General features: G+C 47.2%; 1 protein-coding gene and 1 pseudogene across 3 annotated transcripts; one reads left to right on the plus strand and one right to left on the minus strand.

Annotated features, from left to right (window-relative positions):
* Positions 1 to 3,367: 3,367 nt before the first annotated feature.
* thap7 (THAP domain containing 7) lies at positions 3,368 to 12,451 on the minus strand. Of its 3 annotated transcripts, none has more exons than XM_071499216.1 (6): positions 12,300 to 12,451; positions 9,915 to 9,997; positions 9,429 to 9,508; positions 6,560 to 6,697; positions 6,372 to 6,479; positions 3,368 to 5,716 (listed from the first exon to the last, which is right to left on the minus strand). In XM_071499216.1, exons 3-6 carry the CDS (start codon positions 9,506 to 9,508, stop codon positions 4,546 to 4,548), a joined length of 1,497 nt encoding a protein of 498 aa, XP_071355317.1. In that variant the 5' UTR covers positions 9,915 to 9,997; positions 12,300 to 12,451; the 3' UTR covers positions 3,368 to 4,545. The 3 variants fall into 3 exon arrangements, with proteins under 3 accessions (XP_071355317.1, XP_071355319.1, XP_071355318.1); XM_071499218.1 differs by lacking the exon at positions 12,300 to 12,451 and adding an exon at positions 10,283 to 10,645; XM_071499217.1 differs by lacking the exon at positions 12,300 to 12,451 and adding an exon at positions 10,183 to 10,645.
* A 1,740-nt stretch (positions 12,452 to 14,191) lies between these two features.
* LOC139633518 (low-density lipoprotein receptor class A domain-containing protein 4-like) overlaps positions 14,192 to 21,535 on the plus strand; it is a 12,535-nt pseudogene continuing 5,191 nt past the window's right edge.

Raw genomic sequence — 21,535 nt, forward strand, 5'->3', positions numbered from 1 at the left:
AGCCACATTCTTCCTCTCTGGTTTCTGACTACAGACGAGGGGGGCAGCTCATGTCACCCCCCCTCCTCCGGGAATTTGAACATGTGAGTGGGAGGGGTTGAAGCCACACCCAATCAAAGAAGCCACAGTGAATTGTTTCAGTATGAGACCATCATTCACTGTTTCACTGTTTCAGCCTCAGTGTTACTGCACTCAGCTGCCCCCAGATGCTCTGCATTAACACGCACACTCACACACACACACACTAAACTCTCAGCAAACATTCCTCTGATGTTACACACTGATACATACAAGTCTCTGCAGATGGAGCAATGAACAATTCATTTCCAACATTCTGGGAATCTTTAAAAACTAGTTAGGTGTGTTTCTCTGTGTGTGTGTATGTGTGTGCGTGCATGCATGTGCATGTGGCTTGAGCCACGTAAACGCACATATCTCCAGTTTGTAACTCTCTTTTTTTCATTTGTAGTTAGCAAGCCCAAGCAGGGATAACTCTGATGACATCACTATGACATCATCAGGGGGGTATTCTCTCAGCTCCTCTGGTGCCATACAACTGGTTAGTCCCCTCACTATGAACCAGGACCACAAACCAGACTGATATCGGTGGAGTGATTAATGGTTTGCCCCCCCCCTTATTTACCTGTAATTGTAAATAATATATTTCCCATATTCATATCTGGAAGAATCTTGTGATATGATTTCCGACACTTTAGCCTTAAATCACAGTTTGGCTAAATAATGTTAGCTAGTTTCAAACTTTAGCCTTACGTCACAGTTTAGCTAACTAATGTTGGCTAGTTTCAAACTTTAGCCTTACATTAGAGTTTCACTAACTAATGTTCACTAGTTTATAATTTTAACCCTTAGTTACAGACTGTAACTTACAGCGTAGCTCACTAATGTTACCTTTTCATTTCCAGTGTTGCCTTGTCATTTCATTACCACCAAAGGGTTCTGCAGGAATGATACTAAAACCCAGAAATTAATTAGCACATTATCACTTCCTGTTCCCTGGTCCTGAAGCGCTCTTATTTTGTCAGAGGAAAGGCTTTTGTAGAAGACCTCAGAGCTAAATTAAACTACAGGTTGAAATGTAGTGGTGGTGACGGTGAAGTCATGTGACTCTGGTGTAGTTGGTTTACAGCCTAACATTAACTTTTTACTGCTGATGATTGTATTTAGGCTTCAGACATCATAAAGTGGTGTCATTAGTGAACATTATCCTGCTGAACAAAACCTGTCAGGATCAGAAACTGTTGCTTATTTTTTCTAATCATCCAAAACACAATGGAGAAATCCTATTGGCTGCTTGTGGAGGGAACTAGGTGATGATGACATCAGGGTTGGACTACAAATGTACATCAGAATCAGAATCAGAATCAGTTTTATTACCAAGTATGTTTCCACATACAAGGAATTTGTGCTGGTGGTTTGTGCAAACAGTAACATAAATAGACTTAGGGTAAAATAAGAGGTAGAATTTACAAGTTAAAAATTAAAATAAGATTAAAATAAAATTAAGATAAAAAATATACAACAAAGATGTGGGACATTTGCAATAATGATAAAGACATGGGGAATGAAGTGCAAAAAATATAGACAATATAAAAAATATATAAATATAATCTATATAGATATTTACACTGTGCATGTTACGGGAATGAGCAGTTGTTCTATAGGGGGGCAGTGGGGGATCAGGGGGATTGGGGGGATCAGTGACAGTGGGGCTCTCTAGCCTTGTTGATGAGGCTAATAGCAGATGGGAAGAAGCTATTTTTGTGGCGAGAGGTTTTGGTCCTGAAGGACCGCAGCCTCCTGCCAGAGGGGAGTGTCTCAAAGAGTTTGTGTCCAGGGTGGGAGGAGTCAGCTACAATCTTCCCTGCACGCCTCAAAGTCCTTGAGGTGTACAGGTCCTGGAGGGATGGAAGATTGCAGCCAATCACCTTCTCCGCAGAGTGGATGATACGCTGCAGTCTGTTATTGTCCCTCTCCGTGGCAGCAGCGTACCAGATGGTGATGGAGGAGGTGAGGATGGACTCAATGATGGAGGTGTAGAAGTTCACCATCATTGTCCTTGGCAGGTTGAACTTCTTCAGCTGCCTCAAGAAGTACATCCTCTGCTGCATCTACATCATCCCAGTGACACTATATAAAATATATGATCTAATGTTATGGAGCTGAGTGGAGCTGCAGGTTCCTGTGATCACATTAAAACACATAAGAATTCATTTATTTACAAATAAACGTCTTCACTGTATCCCTTCACTTTCTATGTATGTCTATGGAGGTTATGGGTGTGGATGTATTCTGATCAGCTGATCAATGTCTGCTCCAGACACACACACGCATCCTCGTTTTACTATATATGTGGGGTCCCCACATATATAGTAAAATGATCATCTTTGACATCATTCATTCATCAGTTAACAAATAATCAATTAAACCTACTCTGTTCTTTATTGCATTGCTTCAGCTCGTGTTCTTATCATCAGACAGAAAACAGAGACAGGCTCATTGTTTGATTCAGTGTGAAGATTTTCACTTTTTTCTTTCACTTAAGTCCAAATTTGACCATTTAGCAATTTGATGGGCTATGGGTCCATCAGTACAGCATCATTTTATTTTTCATTAGCAGACTTTTAAATGAATTATCCATCAAGTTTCAGCACTTTCTTTTCTGCATGTAGGAGAAAGGGAAGAAAACATATTGTAAACTAGAAACTTCAGCATTTTTTGAAGAAACTGCAAGTGATTGCTGCAAACAGCAGCTGCTGCTTGTGCTGCGTCAGCTTCTGAAGTTGCTGCTGTCTTGCAGCTCCTGAAACATACCTTCAGCTGCAGCAGCAGGCTCTCAGCTCTGGCACCTACCTTTCACCTGCTGAAGCTGACAGGTCTGACATCAGAGAATCACCTCCTGATTTACATGTGATGATGAAAAATCTCAAAACCTCAATAACTGTCCTCATGGTGTCACTATCACAATAAGTTTTAACTATGTGGTCTAGCTGTAGGCCAAGTGTCACCTTTGCAGCCTTTATAGTTTTCAGGCTCTCAGAGATTGAATTCTCTCCTCATTAATAATTGTATAACTTGTTAATTATAAAAGATGTTTACAATCTATCATTGTCTAGTCATTCTTGACCTTGATTCTTGATAGAGCCATGTTTCTATCCATCACAATCTGGGAGTAGTGATAATCTTTATAAGTTATTATTGTGTTAGTGCTATAATGCCCCTGGTGGTGCAACTGCATGAAACTCAGTAGTAGAAGCTGTCATAAGTTGATTCAATTGATTTGACCAAGCCCACATCGTTGTTAGCCAATCATGGAAAACAATTAATGACATCTCAAATCCAAGGCATGTGCTGTGTGCAGGGTCATCCAGGAAATTTTAATGAAATAATATTTTAATAATGAAATGGGTGTGGCCTACATCACTCTAACCTCACAAGTGACAAAATTGAAACCAAAACATCTTTCAATATTTCTGAGCTGATTTCCCACCACATCTATCACCATGATGTTTATACAGCTGGGAGGTCATTATTTTTCATCACATTTCATTGGCCAGTCTCTCACAGGGTGACAACTCCTCACACTCACAAGAGTTAACCAATCAAACGCTAACGGACATGTCTTTGATCGTGGGAGGAAGCCTGACTCTGACCCACGCGAGGAGAACATGCACAGAAAATCGGCTGTCAGGTTCAACCCACAACCTGCTGCTGAACACTGCACCAACACAGGAACCTGTTCAAAAACAAATCATGAAATCTCTAATGAGTTGTTACAGAGATCAGGACCAGAGGAAACAGCAGCTGCCTCCTGAGCGCGCTTCACATTTCAGCTTTGGAACAATGTTTCTAGCTTCAACTGTGTAAGACTACTCGGAAAAAAAATGGCTACAGAGTATAAAATGTTCATTTCCTTCTTTATTTCCACATAAAAAACCAGAGAGAGGAGAAACAGCATCTATATCACATGGCCCTGCAGCTGTCACTCAGCACAGTGTCCAGAAACCCATAAGATGTCCACAGGTCTCCTCAGGTGGAAGTCCATATATGTGTGATGTATCACTGTCTACACACCACAGACACACTGCTCACTGCTCTGACGACAACATGTTTGTGTTTTACAATCAGAGATCAATCTGGTGTTGTCCACATGTTTCTACTTGTTAACAAATGAAACACAAACCTTTACAACACCTGTGTGTTTCCTCCAACAGCTGATCATTGTAGCTCCATCACACAAGAGGTCCTCAGCGAAAATAGCAGACGCTGGGGACTATTTTCAGCACGGACCGATCCACATGTGGTGAGTGTCTGGGGCAGTAGGACCGTGTGTGTGGGACTGAGTCATGGGTGTGTGACTCACTGATGTGTTTGAGTGGGACCATCAGAGGATCAGACTCTGGATCAGAGTCAGGATCAGCGTCTAGATCAGATTCAGGATCAGAGTCAGGATCAGACTCTGGATCAGACTCTGTGGCTCTGTCTGAGGCGCCAGGTTCCAGTCTCCTGCACCGAAGACTCCTCCAGTCAGTTTATGAAGTTGGTGCTGAGCTGCAGGTGAAACCCCTCCAGGTGTTCCTTCAGTCTCTCCCTCACATCCTCTCTCCGTTCCACCACTGACAACTGCTCATCTTCATCATCATAGATCAGACCTCCAGTCACCTCCCTCAGGTCTCTTTTGAGATCCAGTTCTGACACCAGTATGGCCTGTGCCTCATCAGCAACCCCATTCATCCTGAGGCAGCCTGGTAGTCCATCCTCAGCGGGGACAGGCACCAGAATGACCTGTCCCTCAGCCCCATCCTGAATCCAGAACAGCTGCTGCTGCAGGTCCAGGTGCTGCTCCTGAGTGTCAGAGAACTGAACACTATCAGGCAGAGACACTCCAGCAGGGATCACATGATGGAGACGGGGGCTTTGGAGCAGGACTTGGGAATAGGAAACATCTGAGTCATTGATTTCTACTTTGGTATCAAGTGGTGATTCCAGCCGGACTCTCTGTGAGTCTTCAGTCCTGGATCCACCACCTCTCTGAATCTTCTGTGTGGGCCAGACCTCCTTCTTAGTCTTTGAACGTCTGTGTGGGACCTGGCCCCCCTGGACCTGCCCTCGTCCACAGTACAAGCAGAACCCCTTCTCCTCCTCAGACCAGCCCAGCTCCATGTGGTCCACACCTCTGTCCTCACCTCTTTCCTCAAACAGCCCCGTGTCCTCACTCTCCTCCTGGTTAGAGCCTCCTCTCCCCTGTCTCCCCCCTCCCCCAGGGGTCCAGCTGCCCCTGCTTTTACAACCATCCTGTGACCCGAGCAGAGTGTGCTTCAGCCTCTTGTCCCGCAGCCTGAGCACGGTGCTGCGCAGCCGGTTCTCCCTCCGCCTGGCTGCATGCAGCTGTCGTAAGGCCTTCTCCAGGCAGTCGACGGCCTGGTCGTAGCGTCTCCTCCACAGCAGGGGGCACAGCTGAGCGTAGCTGTGCTCCTTGGACAGGTAGAAGCCTGGAGGAGGGGGCAGGCGCCTCATGTACTGTGATGGGGAGAAGGGGTGGGGCTCTGGCGGTGGCGAGGCAGTGTGCTCCTGCTGTGAGAGCTGCTCCAGTCCCAACTGCTCCTGAGCCTCCTCAGATGCCGACTTCTGACCTGTGGGCTCTTCGGAGGTCTGAGCCCGGTCTGCTTCCTGCCGAGTGTGCTCCTCCTTGTCTTTCCTGCAGGAAACACGACGAACACTCAGTTCCATTAGTTTTTCCTTCCCTCACACAGACTGATACTAACATTAGTATTAGAATGTTGCAGCTATGTAACCATGGGTCAGTGATGTGTGATATGTCTGTTGTTTGGCCTTGTGCTGTGGTACCATAGCTGTCAATCAGTTAATGGAGTCAATCAACCAATCAAAGCGGATGCTTTGATTGAAACACCTGCCCTCACCTGCTCTGGTGGTGGTAATGTGTCCAGCACCATCAGGAGCCAAGGCGCTCCTCTTCCCAGTGCTGCATCAAAACACTGAGGTGCGTGGGTTTTGTTTCCATGGAAACAATATATTCGCAACACATTACCACCACTACCACAGTGTTCTGCTGCTCTGCCCCCACAGGCTCTTCATGTCATACAGCTCTGGACAAACAAGCTTCTCCTCCATGTCTTTGTTACTGGGGTGACAAAGTTGGCGTATGTACAGGTGTGTATACAGGTGAATGTAAAGGTGAATGTCAGCCTCCCTCAGGAGAAAATGAATGTCATCTGACACAGAGATAAGATGTTGAACAGATGCAGCTTGATAATGTGACCACAGTTGAGGTTAACACAGGTACTGTACTGATAACGTAATGAGTGAATGAGAATGAGTGAGTGAGTGTTCACCTGACAGATGTGTCATCCTGTCTCTGAAGTGTTCCTGCTCGTCTGCATTTGGCTGTGGAGGAATCAAACAGTGTGGGGAAGGCGTCGTCCTTCAGCCTCCTGATGCCACTGTGAACACACCACACACAGTCACAGCCCAACACTGGTGCGTGTCTGCAGACACACATACCCTGGCTCAGGGTACACACCTGCAGCCCGTTAGCTCGAAGCTCTCTGGGGTGAAGTGTTTGGAGCAGAAGTAGACGAAGTCGGTCTGAGGGTCCCAGGAGTCTGTGCGGTGGGAGTTGGAGATCCACAGGTTCCTCCGAGGAGCCCCCTTTGGTAATCTGACCATGACAAGTTCTCGTCAGCATGGATCCAACATGATGTCATCACATCAGTCACACTGGGACACGTTCAACAATGTCACACTGACAGTGATGTGTGTGTCTGTGTGTGAGTGTGAACCCTGATGACATACAGACAGACAGAGACAGAGACAGAGACAGAGACGGACGGACGGACGGACGGACGGACGGACGGACGCACGCACGCACGCAGGCACACACAAACACACATTGTCATCACAGGTTACTGAGAGAAATGAAGACGCCTCAGTACTTCATAAGCATCTGCCTCTCTCCTGTTTAACTATGGCAACTAATGTAGGTTTACTGATGATGTAACCAAGGCAACTGGTTACATTCATCAGATGACAGGGAGGGGTCCAAGGGTGGACCCCTGCAGGACCCCACAGTCTGTCATATCTGTTGGAGTCCAGAGAGTTCAGAGATGAGGTTGTCCACTAATCAGAAGGTCGGTGGTTCGATTCCCAGCTCCTCCAGTCTGTGTGTCGAGATCTGTCTGTGGGCTACAAATGGAGAGTGAGTGAGTGTGTGTGTGTGTGGGTGTGTACTTGTACTTGCTACATAGTAAGGACCAAAAAAAAAGTATTTTACAAACAGAGTGAGGACATTTTGGGAAAGTGAGGACCTCACTTTTTGAGACACCTTAGAATCACATTTTGAGGATTAAGACTTGGTTTTAGAGTTATGGTTAGAATTAGGTTATGGTTAGGTTAGGTGAAAAGTTAGGGTCAGGGTTAGGGTTAGGCACTCAGTTGTGATGGTTAAGGTTAGGGTAAGGGGCTAGGGAATGCATTATGTCAATGAGTGTCCTCACAAAGATAGAAGTACAAGTATGTGTGTGTGTGTGTGTGTGTGTGGTAGGAGTGCTGTATGACTGTGTGTGTTCCAGATTATACAGGTAAGACTGAAACCACCTGTGTGGGAGCCTCTCAGTCCACCGTCACATGACCCACCCTATCAGATGTTGAACTTGGGTCAAGGAGGTCTACGAGTCTATGACACATGCAGAATCCTCTACGTCATCATCTGAGAGGCAGCTGTCAATCAACTTGCTCAGTGATCATCTCTGTAGGATGAGGATGAAGATGAAGATGAAGATTGTTGGTTGAGGGCCCCTGCAGTCTACAGATGGTTCATACTGGAGCCTTGTCGTTGTCATCATCATCATCGTCGTCGTCGTCGTCATGTGAGAGGGAACATGAAGCTGACAACATGTGTGGTCCCTTCTCTTCTTTAGCTCTGAGAGCTTCACTGACCCCATCCAACAGTAGGGAACTACAGCGCTCAGCCAGAAGAGGGAACTTCACTCACTTTAACCAATCACTAGCTTAACTCACTGGGTTAGTTGAATGTTTGGTTATGTGACATCATTAAATGAGTTGATTAGTAAAGAAGCTTCTGGTCTCTGTGGCTTCCTGTTTGCTCTGATGTCTACTTCCTGGTTGAGGATGTGCTCACATGAATGTCCACTGCTCCACCTGCTGTTCACAGTGTGGACTGTACCAAGTGTAAGTGTGGAGGGGAGGAGGTAGTGGGTGTCGTCGCTGAACAGCGAAGACTCGCTGGCCCTGTTCACACCTGGTATCAACATCTGTCCTGGTGTTGATACCAGGTATTCAGCTCTGAGTTCAGGTGTGAACTCACCCAGGATGAATTTGAGATCTGATCACTCAGACCACATTCTGAGATGGTCTGGACCACATGTGGCCACATTCTTTTAGCAGTGTGAATGCAAATGTGTCCTGGACTACACCTCCTCTACTGAGGTCCTCTGAAGGACCGCCTCCTCTACTGATGTCCACTGACACAGTCTGATTCGTCCAACACAGTTTTTAACTGAAAGTATTTGAATGTTTCTAAAGGATAAAACTTTATTTCACTGTAGAGCTGAGAACAGAGCAGTGACTCACTCAACCAATCTCTCTGTCTCTCTCATTTATTTATTTACATATGAAGCAGGAAGTGATCTGATCACAGATGATCACTGAGACTCATGTTAAACAAAGTGTGAACAGGGCCTTAAGGAGGACTGATGTTACAGCTGTTTTTAAGGTGGAGCTGGGCTGTTATGTACTGACTCCATGTGAGGTGAAGACAGTACAGGAAGCTGTTTGTAGGAACACACCATCCTTTCACATTAAGGTGCAGAGAAGGTTCTGTGGAGTCCAGAGGAGACTGGATTGGACTGGGAGGACAGCTGAACTGGAGGTACTGGATCCCAGAGAGCAGGATCTGAACTGCTCTGCTGTCCCTCAGTCCTGAGAGTCTGATCTCTGAGGTGACCTCTGTTGGTGCTCACACACACCTGATGACGACTCTGTTTTAACACCAACAAAGACACAGCTGTTACTGTCAGCTGAGCGTTCCCTGACCAGCTGCTTTTCTACAGAAAAGATATCAGTGTAAACAGGTCCTACCTCAGACCTGGCCTGGCCTCAGTAAATGGACTGTCAATGGACTGTCATACTGTCACACAGTCATACAGCACTTACAGCTACACATGGAGTGCTTCTAACATTCACACACACTCATACGCTGATGGGACAGCCATCAGAGGCAGTTCAGTGCCTTGCCCAAGGACACTTCGACATGTGGACCAGAGGAGCCGGGGATTGAACCACCGACCTTCTGATAAGTGGATGACCCGCTCTACCTCCTGAGCCACAGCCACCCAGGTTCTACCTCAGGCCAGGCTGGGGGAATCGCTCACTTGTGGAAGGTGATTCCAGCGTTACGAGTCTCACGGTTGTCCCGGGATCTGCAGCCTCCAGCTGAGCAGTGTCTCGGCATCTGAAGAGACACAGAGACACAGCTGTCATCCACTATGTTCACTGCACAGGTAACCTCTACAGGACTCACCTGTGCTACAGTGACCACTTTATTATGTCCAGTGCAACAGTTCAGACACGTTAGAGACTCCTTCAGACCTGTCCGGACAGGAGGTGTCTCTCACAACAACAAACACTCACACAGAAAATCTATTCACTGGTCAAACCATGTGACCGTAACAGCTGAGGATGAACGTATGGATTAGTTTGGTCGAGGTGTGAGCTCACACCTGTGGACTCATGGGTGGAGTATAATCTGATGGTTTGGTTTCTGGAGGATCTTATTGTCCAGGTCTAGACCTGAGGACGTGTTCATGTTTCTCTCTCAGAGGTTTATATAGAGTCAGAGACATTGCCACTGAGTTTACCTTGGGTGTTGAGCCTCAGATGAAGTGGTGAGTTTCCACATCAGTGTCCTGTGGGACACGTTGAGCCGCATTCCTGCACAAATCTGTAGAAGAAGAAAAAGAAGAGGTGTCCTGGAGGTTAGAGAACCTGTGTGTCATCAGAGACCATGTCATCCTACAGTGTCTCAGAGTATGAAGTCCTCAGATACTGTGGACCCCTCATCTGTCAAAACAGTAACTGTGGAAAACAAGAGATTGATTTGAGTTGCTGGCGTTATGGAAATTTTACCAGCTCATGTGATGTGTTGATGTATTCACTGTTTATCAGCGGGACGCCACCACACACGAGTCTCTGGATTCAACCATTACACGCCTCAGGTAATTCACACCTTTGCATCTGGGTTTCTCTTGTTCACTCAAACGTTCTGTTCAGAGGGAAACTTCCTCCAGCAGCCAGAGGTCTCACTCCATTTGTAAATCTCTGTATGTGTGGTGCAGGGCATCATGACAGTGGTGTGTGGTCAGAGGACGGAGTATTGATGGAGACAGATTTAAAACTGTGAACAGAGCAGCTGAGACAGAAACCTCAAGTTGAACATAGGTGAGAGTCATCCAGACACATACTGAATGTGACGCAGTGTCCTGTGTTATGATTGGCTTGAGGACCTCTGATAACACTGGGGAACAATTTGAAAAAAAAAATTCTGTTGAGTTAGATTTTTATGCTGATTAAAACAAAAATTGTCAAGTCACGTCAAGTTTTTTCTCCACAGCTTACCCTCCAGATAGGCAAAATTCCACTGATTAGCTGTAGTAAGACTTGCCAGCTGATTACGATTGGACTCATCAACAGCTACGTGGCAACTTGTTTGTGCAGTCACAATTGAGACAGTGCGGTGAGAGGAGTGTGCAGCTCCCAATAGGTCAGTACCAATGTTCCCTCTAATTTTTCATGTGTCTGGGCATACACAAGCTCCCTGAGCACACTGAGGACCATGGTGAGCAACATCAGATGTGCCCGCTGTGGCCACACCAGTATCACACCTGATCAACACCTGGGATCATAGCAAGTTACATGGCTTATTAAAAGAATCAAATTACAGCAGTAATTTCCATTCGTTTACTTTTAATATAAGTGATTTGGCCCACTTAAAATGAAATGCACTGTTGCTAGCTAGCTAACTTGCACGGCGCCGCGGCGCGTATGGGAAGGGCACCTACGTAAGCAATGTCAATGCTGTGATTGGCTGTGTAGCGTAAGTGAACCGTATCGTATCATTGGCTGGACATCTGTCACTCACTGTGTTACACTGCAAAAAGTTACAGAAAAAAATGTTATTGCTCTAATTAATTTACAGTTTATGTTGAATTTTATTTTATGCGCTGTATAGATTTTCTTGTGCGCTGAGAATGTGTGAGCAGTGCGCGATTGCGCAAGCGCGAAGCTTAGAGGGAACATTGGTCAGTACTATCAATATCTGCAAACAGAAAGCTAGCATAGTAGGAATTAAGAGGATTCGTGCTGGCTTTTCTCTTAACCTTGTAACCATGGGCATACCGTTGTAAGTTCTATTTCGTTTTTTGCTGTTTTTTTAGTTTTCAAAGCTTGTAACTATTCCATCTTAGGACAGTATTTTTCATATGTTTTAAGAAAACGGGGATCCTATAGTTCAAAAACTTGTTAAAAGTTAGTTAAAAACAGCTGTCAAACCTAACTCAGACCTAAACTGTGTTCCCCAGTGTAATTAGCCAACCAATGAGCACTTCAGGCTCACTGGACACAGTCAGTCGTCTGCTAAGTGATGCCCTGACTCTGGGCTCCAGTCAGGTCCCTCTTCTCTACTCCAACCACTGCTTCACCGCTTCCCTCTTCATCACGTCTTGTCATTTCAGATACCCCCCCCCCCCCCCCCCCCCCCCAAATTCCAGGCTCAGCACCAGAACCGTTGCTCTGAGCTAATCCCTGCAGCAGGGTCTCTGTGCAGCAGCTGCTCTCTGACTTCTGTTCTGCAGTTAAGGTGGACATTTTACCGCGTCCTTAAATCTCCACTGCATAGCGTGGTGCATTCAGGCACAGGAGAGCGGCTCGGAAACAGACCGGGCGTAAATAAACGCCGTTGTAGCGGACTTCCCGCCGGCCTCTTCGTCAGGTGTGGACCTCAGAAGAGGACCCTTTACCAGCCGAGGTGAAGGCGCCTCAGAGAACACGTCCTCAAACACAGCTCTGCGTCTGTCGAGACGTTTTCCCGCTGCTAATGTTATCGCGTTAGCCCGGTCACGTCAAAAGCTAACCCGGTACCAACGTTACCGAGAGCACGGAGATTTATTAATACTGAAAATATCATTACTACCCCCCACCCACTGCAGCTTCGACCTCACGAACATGGCTCGTTTTTCTTCACCCACCTTCTTCCTCCTTTCCTCTTCCTACTTTCATCTTCTTCTTCTGCTTCTTCCTTTTCTTCTGCTTCTTCCTCTTCTTCTCTCAGGTTTATTGGCGGTTGGAAAACAATGAATTGGTGCATTAGCGCCGCTCACTGGTCTGGAATATGGATCTGCGCAATGTTAGCAACATTATTAAGAACTCTGTTCCGAATGAAAGAACGAGCTGACTCCTGTAGAACATCTGTTACATCTTTTGACTCCTGGTTTACATGAAACCAAAGTTTATTTATTTGTTTATGTCACAGGGATATATTTATATATATATATTTTTTTTTTTTTTTTTTTTTTTTTTTTTTTTCTGCACACTGAGTTAAAAGTGATCACAGATCTTATTTGACTTAAGCCAGTGTGTCTTAAAGGCGTAATATGTAGGACACTCCCTTATTACAGGTGGTAAATCACTCCATTACTTCCCTTTACTAACAGAACACTATGTCCAAATGTGGTGCAGCTCAAAGTCGCCCTCATGTGTTATATCATGTGATATATACTGTCATATACTGACGCCTCTTCTTAAAACTGAAATGCAGCTGTTCAGTTCATTTGTGGTCTCCTGCTGCCCTCTGCTGGACAATCTCTGAGGTCAGGATTCGGGTACGTGGCTCACTGTGATTCACCTTTATCAAGGCCTATACATTATATTGTTGGTTCAAACCTGCGACATGACAGGCTTCACTTTTATGCTGATGTTTTTTACTCAGTGTTGTTTTTTAGTTAAACACATGGTGACAGTCTGTCTGTGAGGATGACGTCTTATTTTCACTCCAACTGTCATGTTTAAATAGGGATACAGGATATATTGGTGAGTGGTATAGACTGTAAATTGACCAATCAACAAGAAATGTCATTATTATTGTAATGGTTCCAGTAATGGGATTTCAGCTGATAATTGTCTGATGATGTGGTGCATGGCAGTGGACTAGGGACACCACCTGAAACTTGGTTCTGTAAAGTTAAAGACTAAAGGTTTATGGTGTGACACATCCGACTGACTGAAATAGACTTTATCTTGAGAACAACACTGCTCATGGTCCAAATGCACAGAGTCCACCTTCTGAGAGAGCAGCGTGGGCAGTTTCTCAGACACCTGTTGAACTATAGGAACAGAAAGGTGCAGATGTGACGTCTTTGTCAACGGGCTCAGTTGATTATTTTTCTGTTTTAGTCACAGTTGATGAGTCCAGCTTGTGTGACTACTGGGGTAGAGCCTGGCCAATCAGGAGCCAGTTTGGCTGTAAAGGATTTTTGAGTGGGAACAGAGTCAGACTCCATCTTTTTCCTGTAACCCTTCGTCATGATTCCACTTTTGTCATTCTCTGCTGTTTATGTTCTCTGTGTTGTGTCTGGATGAATCAGTGGTGACACTTGATTTGTGCCTGATGAGTTCAGGTGTTTAACCACCCCCATTGGTTTGTGGCTGTATGCAGAGGTGTTTTTTGGCTTGAGACTCCATTTTCAAAAGAGAAGTAACTGGGTTCCCTGATTCGACAAGAGGTGGTCTGGAACAGGCCATCAGGTAGTGTAACTCCACAAAGACAAACAGGAAGACATCAGACCCTTGAAGCTCCTACGAAAGGCCTCCATAGTCCAGTCACCATGGTCTCATGTAGCTTCTCTGCAACCTTGCAACCCAGTTTGTACTGAGCTGGTATCACAGGCACATTTGACCGTCCTGGAAATTGTTCTTAACATCTGTGTTGGTCCAGGACTCGCCCTTTGTCATAGGTCTGTTGAGATAATGTGACCCAGAAACATGAGGAGAAGACAGTCTTTCCTGCTCGCCTCAGGGACCTGGAGGTGTGCAGGTGTGCATGTTTGCATTTGTTTTAGGTGATGAATCCATGTGGCCCAGCTTCAGCACTAGTTAACCTCCTGTGATCTCACAGCTGATAAGACCCCATCACATCACGGTCTCTGGTCTGGTCCTGGTGCTGTTGGTCTCCACTCCTCGATCGTCTGGTTCATTTCTTTGTGGGTGTATGTTGGTGTACATTTATACTTCCTGTGGGAGGAGTCGGGTTCACACCACCACAGACGTGGACCTGGATCCTCATTGAGTAGTACTGGGTTCTGTGTTCTGACATGTTCTGCTAGAAGAAGAAAAACATGTTTCATGAAACCTGTTGTTTCTGTGTCTGTGAAGACAAAGAGGCACAAACATGAAGACGAAGACATGAACTAAAAGGACATCTGATGTTACTGCAGGTTGACTGTGAGTGTGTGGTTGTGTGTTAGTGTGTGGTTGTGTGCAAGTGGTTGTTAGTGTATGGTTGTGTGTGTTTTTTTTTTTTGTTGTGTTGTTGTGTTGTTCTCTGTCTGGGACGTGGTAATAAGATAATAATCATGTGGACGTGAGGCCTGTACTGAATGAATTTACTGTTCACTAACCAGACTGAACCTGGACCCTAAGGGTCTAGGTTTCTGGACCAGTTCTCACCAGCTGGTGGTTCAGCCTTGTGTCTGGGACTTTAGTCCGCCAGTCTGATGACTGTCTGGACACCCCCCTCCCCCTCCACCGCTATTGTCACAGCTCCTCCCTCCCTCCCGGGCTCCAACTCCAACAACACACACAGACGCAGACACAGGCACAGACCCAGCAGTCCGATGCCCAGCTGATGGAGCCTGGGCAGTGACGGGACACACGGTGAGGACGGTCCATGTTCCGTGCGGAGCTCCGGGACCGTGATGTAGGCTGTATGCTCGGGGCTGACAGGCTGCGGGTCTGGCTCCTCTCCGCACCTCGGCAGCCGGCTGGCGGCTCAGCTCCCCGCCTCTCGGAAAACACAGCAGTCCCGGGAAGATCCAGCAACACAAGGGCCAATGGTTTTTGCTACTGCAGCTGTGCCAGACCCCAGAACAAGAACCGGGACCGGGGCATGGATGAATGTAAGTGAACCAGCTAATGATGATGGAGGTTGTTACTTTACCTGAGGGGTCTGACAACGGAGTCTGCGGTAGAGGGGCTGGAGAGGCGGACTGTTCTGCAGCAGGGTCTCGGAAAACTGAAGTCAGAGGGAACAGGTCAGGATTACCCAGATCCATCTGGTCCAGAATGGATGGTGGGCCACAGTCATATTCAGATGAACCAGGATGACCAGGACCAGGAGTGTACCTGGCCTACAAGAAACAGCACGTGAAGTAGGGCAGAAACCCCTGTTAAGATCAGCTAATTGTCACACAGCATTAGGGGCTGTTACAGGTGTGATCAGGGGTCAGACGTGAACCAGAAGCAGGTGTGCAGTAACTGGACTGTGTGCTACACCTGTCTAACGTGTTGACTCTGACCTCTGACTGGGAGGCAGCTGAGGAGGAGCTCCTGTTTTTGTTTTGATCAGGTCACATGATGGTGATGTCAGAGCAAAGGTATCTGTTTCATTCACATTCTCACCTTTAGTCCCCACGTGAAACGTTTCTGTTGCCATGGCGCCGCGGATGGCTGCCTCGGTGTTTTGGTGCGCATTTTTTTTGCCTCATTTTCTTTGTAAATCCAGTTTTCTGCTTTGGTTTCCGGAGCTCTTTCACCAGAGAAGAGCTCATTAATATCAGAGAAACAACTCCAGTGGATTTTTTTCCTACTTTTCTCGACTCACCTGTGGAATTATTGGACATTTTGGTCAGAGGTCACTGACCGTTACTCTCGCAGTGAAACGCCGGAGGAGAGGAAAACGTGCCGGTGCGCTTGCGCGTCTCCGCCGGCGCGCACTCCGCACACCGCTCCCAGGTATCTTTCTCTCCAAGGTGCGTTCACTGCCCAACAAACTGGATGAACTTCAGCTACTGGTGCAGAAGAACAGAGACTTTTCTTCATCTGCCGTCCTGTGCTTCACGGAGACGTGGCTGTGTGGATCGATTCCGAACTCTGCGCTGGAGCTGGCCGGCTTCCAGCTCTTCAGAGCGGATCGCGACACAGAGCTGTCCGGCAAAACCAAAGGTGGAGGAATCTGCTTTTATGCTAACAGTGGCTGGTGCAAAGACGTGACAGTGATCCTGCAGCACTGTTCTCCTGACCTGGAAACTTTCATCATAAACTGCAGGCCCTTCTACTCCCCCCGTGAGTTCACCTCAATCATCCTGGTCAGTGTTTACATCCCACCACAGGCCAACGTGCAGGAGGCACAGCGGGCGCTCGCCGACCAGATACTGTGTGTGGAGCGGACCAACCCGGACTCCGTAGTTATTGTACTTGGTGACTTTAACAAAGGGAACCTCAGTCATGAACTGCCCAAATACAGACAGTTTGTTAATTGCCCGACCAGAGAGGGGAACACTCTGGACCACTGTTACACCACAATCAGTGGTGCTTATCACGCCGTCCCCCGGGCTGCACTGGGCCACTCTGACCATGTCATGGTCCACCTGATTCCCACATACAGACAGAAACTAAAACTGTGTAAACCTGTTGTGAGGACATCGAAGCAGTGGAGCAGTGAAGCCATAGAGGATCTGCGGGCATGTTTGGACTGCACTGACTGGGAGGTGTTCAGGACTGCTTCCAACAGTCTGGATGAGTTCACAGAGGCTGTGACGTCATACATCAGCTTCTGTGAGGACTGCTGTATCCCATCACGCACCAGGGTGAGTTATAACAATGACAAACCCTGGTTCACAGCTAAGCTCAGTCAGCTCAGGAGGCAAAAGGAGGAAGCTTTCAGGAGTGGGGACAGGGACAAGTTTAAAGAGTCCAAGTACAGGTTTAGCAAAGCGGTGAGAGAAGCTAAACGTCTGTACTCTGAGAAACTTCAGCTCCAGTTCTCAGCCAACGACTCTGCTTCTGTCTGGAAAGGGCTCAGAAAGATCACAAACTACAAACCTAAACCCCCCCACTCCACTAACGACTTCCGTCTGGCCAACGATCTGAATGAGTTCTACTGCCGCTTTGAAAGACAGTGGGACAAGCCTGACACTAACCTCCACATCAGAGCCACATCAGAACCCCCCTCCTCCCCTACCAAAGGAACATCTCTCTCTATCCTGGAGAGAGATGTCAACAGGCTTTTTAAGAAGCAGAACCCCCGCAAAGCAGCCGGTCCTGACTCTGTCTCTCCATCATCCCTGAAGCACTGTGCTGATCAGCTGTCTCCAGTGTTCACAGACATCTTCAACACCTCACTGGAGACCTGCCACGTGCCAGCCTGCTTCAAATCCTCCACCATCATCCCTGTCCCCAAAAAACCAAGGCCCACAGGTCTAAATGACTATAGACCCATTGCCCTGACCTCTGTGGTCATGAAATCATTTGAGCGCCTTGTCCTGTCCCATCTCAAATCCATCACTGACCCACTCCTGGACCCCCTGCAGTTCGCCTACAGAGCCAACAGGTCAACATGGCTCTCCACTTCATCCTCCAGCACCTGGACTCCTCAGGGACCTATGCCAGGATCCTGTTTGTGGACTTCAGCTCTGCCTTCAACACCATCATCCCGGCTCTGCTGCATGACAAGCTCTCCCAGCTGAGCGTGCCTGACTCCACCTGCAGGTGGATCACCGACTTCCTGTCTGACAGGAGGCAGCACGTGAAGCTAGGAAAGCACGTGTCTGACTCCCAGACCATCAGCACTGGAGCCCCGCAAGGCTGCGTTCTTTCTCCTCTGCTCTTCTCCCTGTACACCAACACCTGCACCTCCAGCCATCAGTCTGTCAAGCTCCTGAAGTTTGCAGACGACACCACTCTCATTGGACTCATCTCTGATGGCGATGAGTCTGCCTACAGGTGGGAGACTGACCGTCTGGTGACCTGGTGCAGGCGGAACAACCTAGAGCTCTGAAGACAGTGGAAATGATAGTGGACTTCAGGAAGAGCCCAGCCTCACCCACCCCCATCTCCCTGTGTGACTCCCCCGTGGCTACCGTGGAGCATTTTCACTTCTTGGGAACCACCATCACACAGGATCTCAAATGGGAGCTAAACATCAGCTCCCTCATCAAAAAAGCTCAGCAGAGGATGTATTTCCTGAGGCAGTTGAAGAAGTTCAACCTGCCAAGGACTATGATGGTGAACTTCTACACCTCCATCATTGAGTCCATCCTCACCTCCTCCATCACCATCTGGTACGCTGCTGCCACGGAGAGGGACAATAACAGACTGCAGCGTATCATCCACTCTGCTGAGAAGGTGATTGGCTGCAATCTTCCGTCCCTCCAGGACCTGTACACCTCAAGGACTCTGAGGCGTGCAGGGAAGATTGTAGCTGACTCCTCCCACCCTGGACACAAACTCTTTGTGACACTCCCCTCTGGCAGGAGGCTGCGGTCCTTCAGAACCAAAACCTCTCGCCACAAAAATAGCTTCTTCCCATCTGCTATTAGCCTCATCAACAAGGCTAGAGAGCCCCACTGTTGCTGATCAATTGCACCAATCACCAGAAAAAATTCCTTGTATGTGAAAACATACTTGGCAATAAAACTGATTCTGATTCTGATTCTGAAAGAGAGTGATCCTGTCGCTCATGACATCATCATGACATCATCACGACCAGACTTGTTCTGTGGAAGTCAGGGTCCCAGACCCATCTGTCACAAACAGGACAGATCCAGTTCTGTAGTAGGTCCTGTTCTGTAGCACACAGCTAGTGTCCTGGGAGCTCCTGGTTCACCTCCTCTCAGTCCTGGTCCACCTGGTCTTGGGCTGTTGGTTGCTGACTCACCTTCACATCCTACTTTGTCTTCATGGCCACAGGAGGATATGAAGGCGGGGGTAGGGTGGGGGCGTGAGCACAGGTTCATTAACAAAGCACCAGACTCCTCATTACAGCTGGCTGCTGCCCCAGCTCGCTCCTCCCGGGGTGAAAGGTGAAAGGTGAAGGCCCGTCAGTGGCTGTGTCTGAGCCTTTGTCTCTTCTCTTTGTTTCCAACGTGGTTCAGAGATCTTCCAGACGGCGGGGTGGGTAGGGGGTGGGGGGGTTCAGCTGTACTGACAAACAAAGTAATAGATTCATATTCTGAGGTGTGTATTAATACATTACTATATCAATGAATTATTAATGAATATATATGAATACACCCTGTCCACCCTGCTCTCATTCTGATGTTTGTGGTTTCACACCAGTCTCTTACTGGAGCAGTGACTGTTTCCAGAAGAACATTCACTCTACAGTCACATCACTTTATTACAGCCTGAAACCAGTGGTCCCAGTCAGTGTCAGTGAGTTTTAAAGTCGATCCACAGCCTCCAACTCGGACAGGGACAGAGGTATATGGTGGATTTAAAGGCTGTCACACAGCAATGACATCAGGAAGTTGATTCTCTAGGATGAGCAGCCAGGTGTCACCTGGCCATGACCTGTTCTGATGTCAGAGCTCTGTGTGAACACAGGGGGGAGACCTGACCCTGACCTTTTGAGGAAATCTCACTCAGTGTTTGTCCTCAGCCAGCTCTCCTCTGCTGATGCTACACACTGTCTCTGACCTCTGACCTCTGTTGCTGACTGCAGTCAGAGACAATGGAGAAGTGAGATGGTTCATTTTCAGTTATATCCTGTAATCCACCTTCAGGAGACCAGCAGCAGGTCTGAGTCTGTTCATCCCAATGAGAGAAGTGAACATGATCATAGACCATGATTCTTTCTCCCTGTAGTCACCAAAATAAACATTGGATCCATTTTCACAGCCACAGGTCTTTACAACATCCTGACATCAAAATGTCATTTTTCAGATGACAGATGAGGAGAAAATGAACTTTATACAGACCTGTCTCTGTCTCAATGACACTCTGAGCCCTGAACACAGATCTGTTCTCTGTGGTTCTAGTGTCACTGCTGCAGACAACACTTTATAACCACAGAAGTGTAGAGGGACTAGGCGGCCCAATGGCAGAGTGGTTAGGGCGCGTACCACATGAGCAGATGCTCTCAGCAGGTGAGCGCCGGTTTGATTCCCGACCAGCCCGACTCTTTCCTGCGTGTCATTCCCCCTCTCTCTCTGCCCCTTTCCTGTCACTCTCTACTGTCCTGTCAATAAATAATAAATAATAAATATAGTTCCCTATTTTCCCAATAGGACACTTCGCTCTCTAAATGCAGGTCAACTTGTGGTTCCCAGAGTTTGTAAGAGTAGAATGGGGGGCAGAGCCTTCAGCTATCAGGCTCCTCTCCTGTGGAACCAGCTCCCAGTGTGGGTTCGGGAGGCAGACCCCCTCTCTACCTTTAAGATCAGGCTTAAAACTGTCTTGTTTAGTAAAGCTTATAGTTAGGGCTGGCTCGGGTATGTCCTGACCCATCCCTTAGCTATGCTGCTATAGAGCTAAACTGCTGGGGGATTCCCATGATTCACTGGGCGCTCTCTCCCTATTTCTGTCTCTCTCCCCCGCTCTCTCTCAATGACTTCATGCCATTAACTTTGTTTTTTTTTTCTCTCCCGTAGTTTTGTGCTTCTCCTCTCTCTCCCTCTCTCTGTCCTCATTCTGCAGGTCTCTCTGCCTCGGGAGCAGCAGGATCCAGATCCACCACTACTCATCTTTACTATTACTATTACCTGTCTTTATTATTAATAACGCCATTACCGACACAGCTGTTCCTGGTCTCTCTCTCTTCTCTCCCCTCTCCTCCCCCTCCCCCTCTTTCTATCTTCCCCTAAACCCAACCGGTCGAGGCAGACGGCCGCCCACCCTGAGCCCGGTTCTGTTGGAGGTTTCTTCCTGTTAAAAGGGAGTTTTTCCTCCCCCCTGTCGCCAAGCGCTTGCTCGTTGTGGGAACTGTTGGGTTTTTCTCTGTAACAAAGTAAGGTCTTGACCTTACCCTGTAAAGTGCCTTGAGATAATGTATATTATGATTTGGCGCTATACAAATAAAATTGAATTGAATTGAATTGAATAAAGGCAAAAAAAAAAAAAAAGAAGTGTAGAGGGACTTATATGTGAAACCATGAATTAAAAGTAAAAACTGAAATAAAACTTAATAACACTATAACCATTATTGTCATGTGACTGTTTTTGGAAGAAAAACAGAGAGTGTTATTAGACTGAAGTGATCTTGTTCTGGGTTGATCACATATTAAGCTCGCAGATAAGAACGAGCAGCAAAATCAGGCAAAAATTCAAACGGTATCTAGTGCTGTGACATCATGACCATGCCCACTTAGGAAGTGTATACCATTTCATACCATTGGCGCTGCCTGTAATGTGTTATCTTCTGTATAGAGGATCTTTGCTGCAGTGTAAATGACACTGATGACAAACATGTACTGAGACACTGGACTTCTGA

The sequence above is a fragment of the Trachinotus anak genome, unplaced genomic scaffold (assembly GCF_046630095.1).
Source record: "Trachinotus anak isolate AG129_WGS33_773 ecotype Australia unplaced genomic scaffold, CSIRO_AGI_Tana_v1 ptg000016l, whole genome shotgun sequence".
NCBI lineage: Eukaryota > Metazoa > Chordata > Actinopteri > Carangiformes > Carangidae > Trachinotus > Trachinotus anak.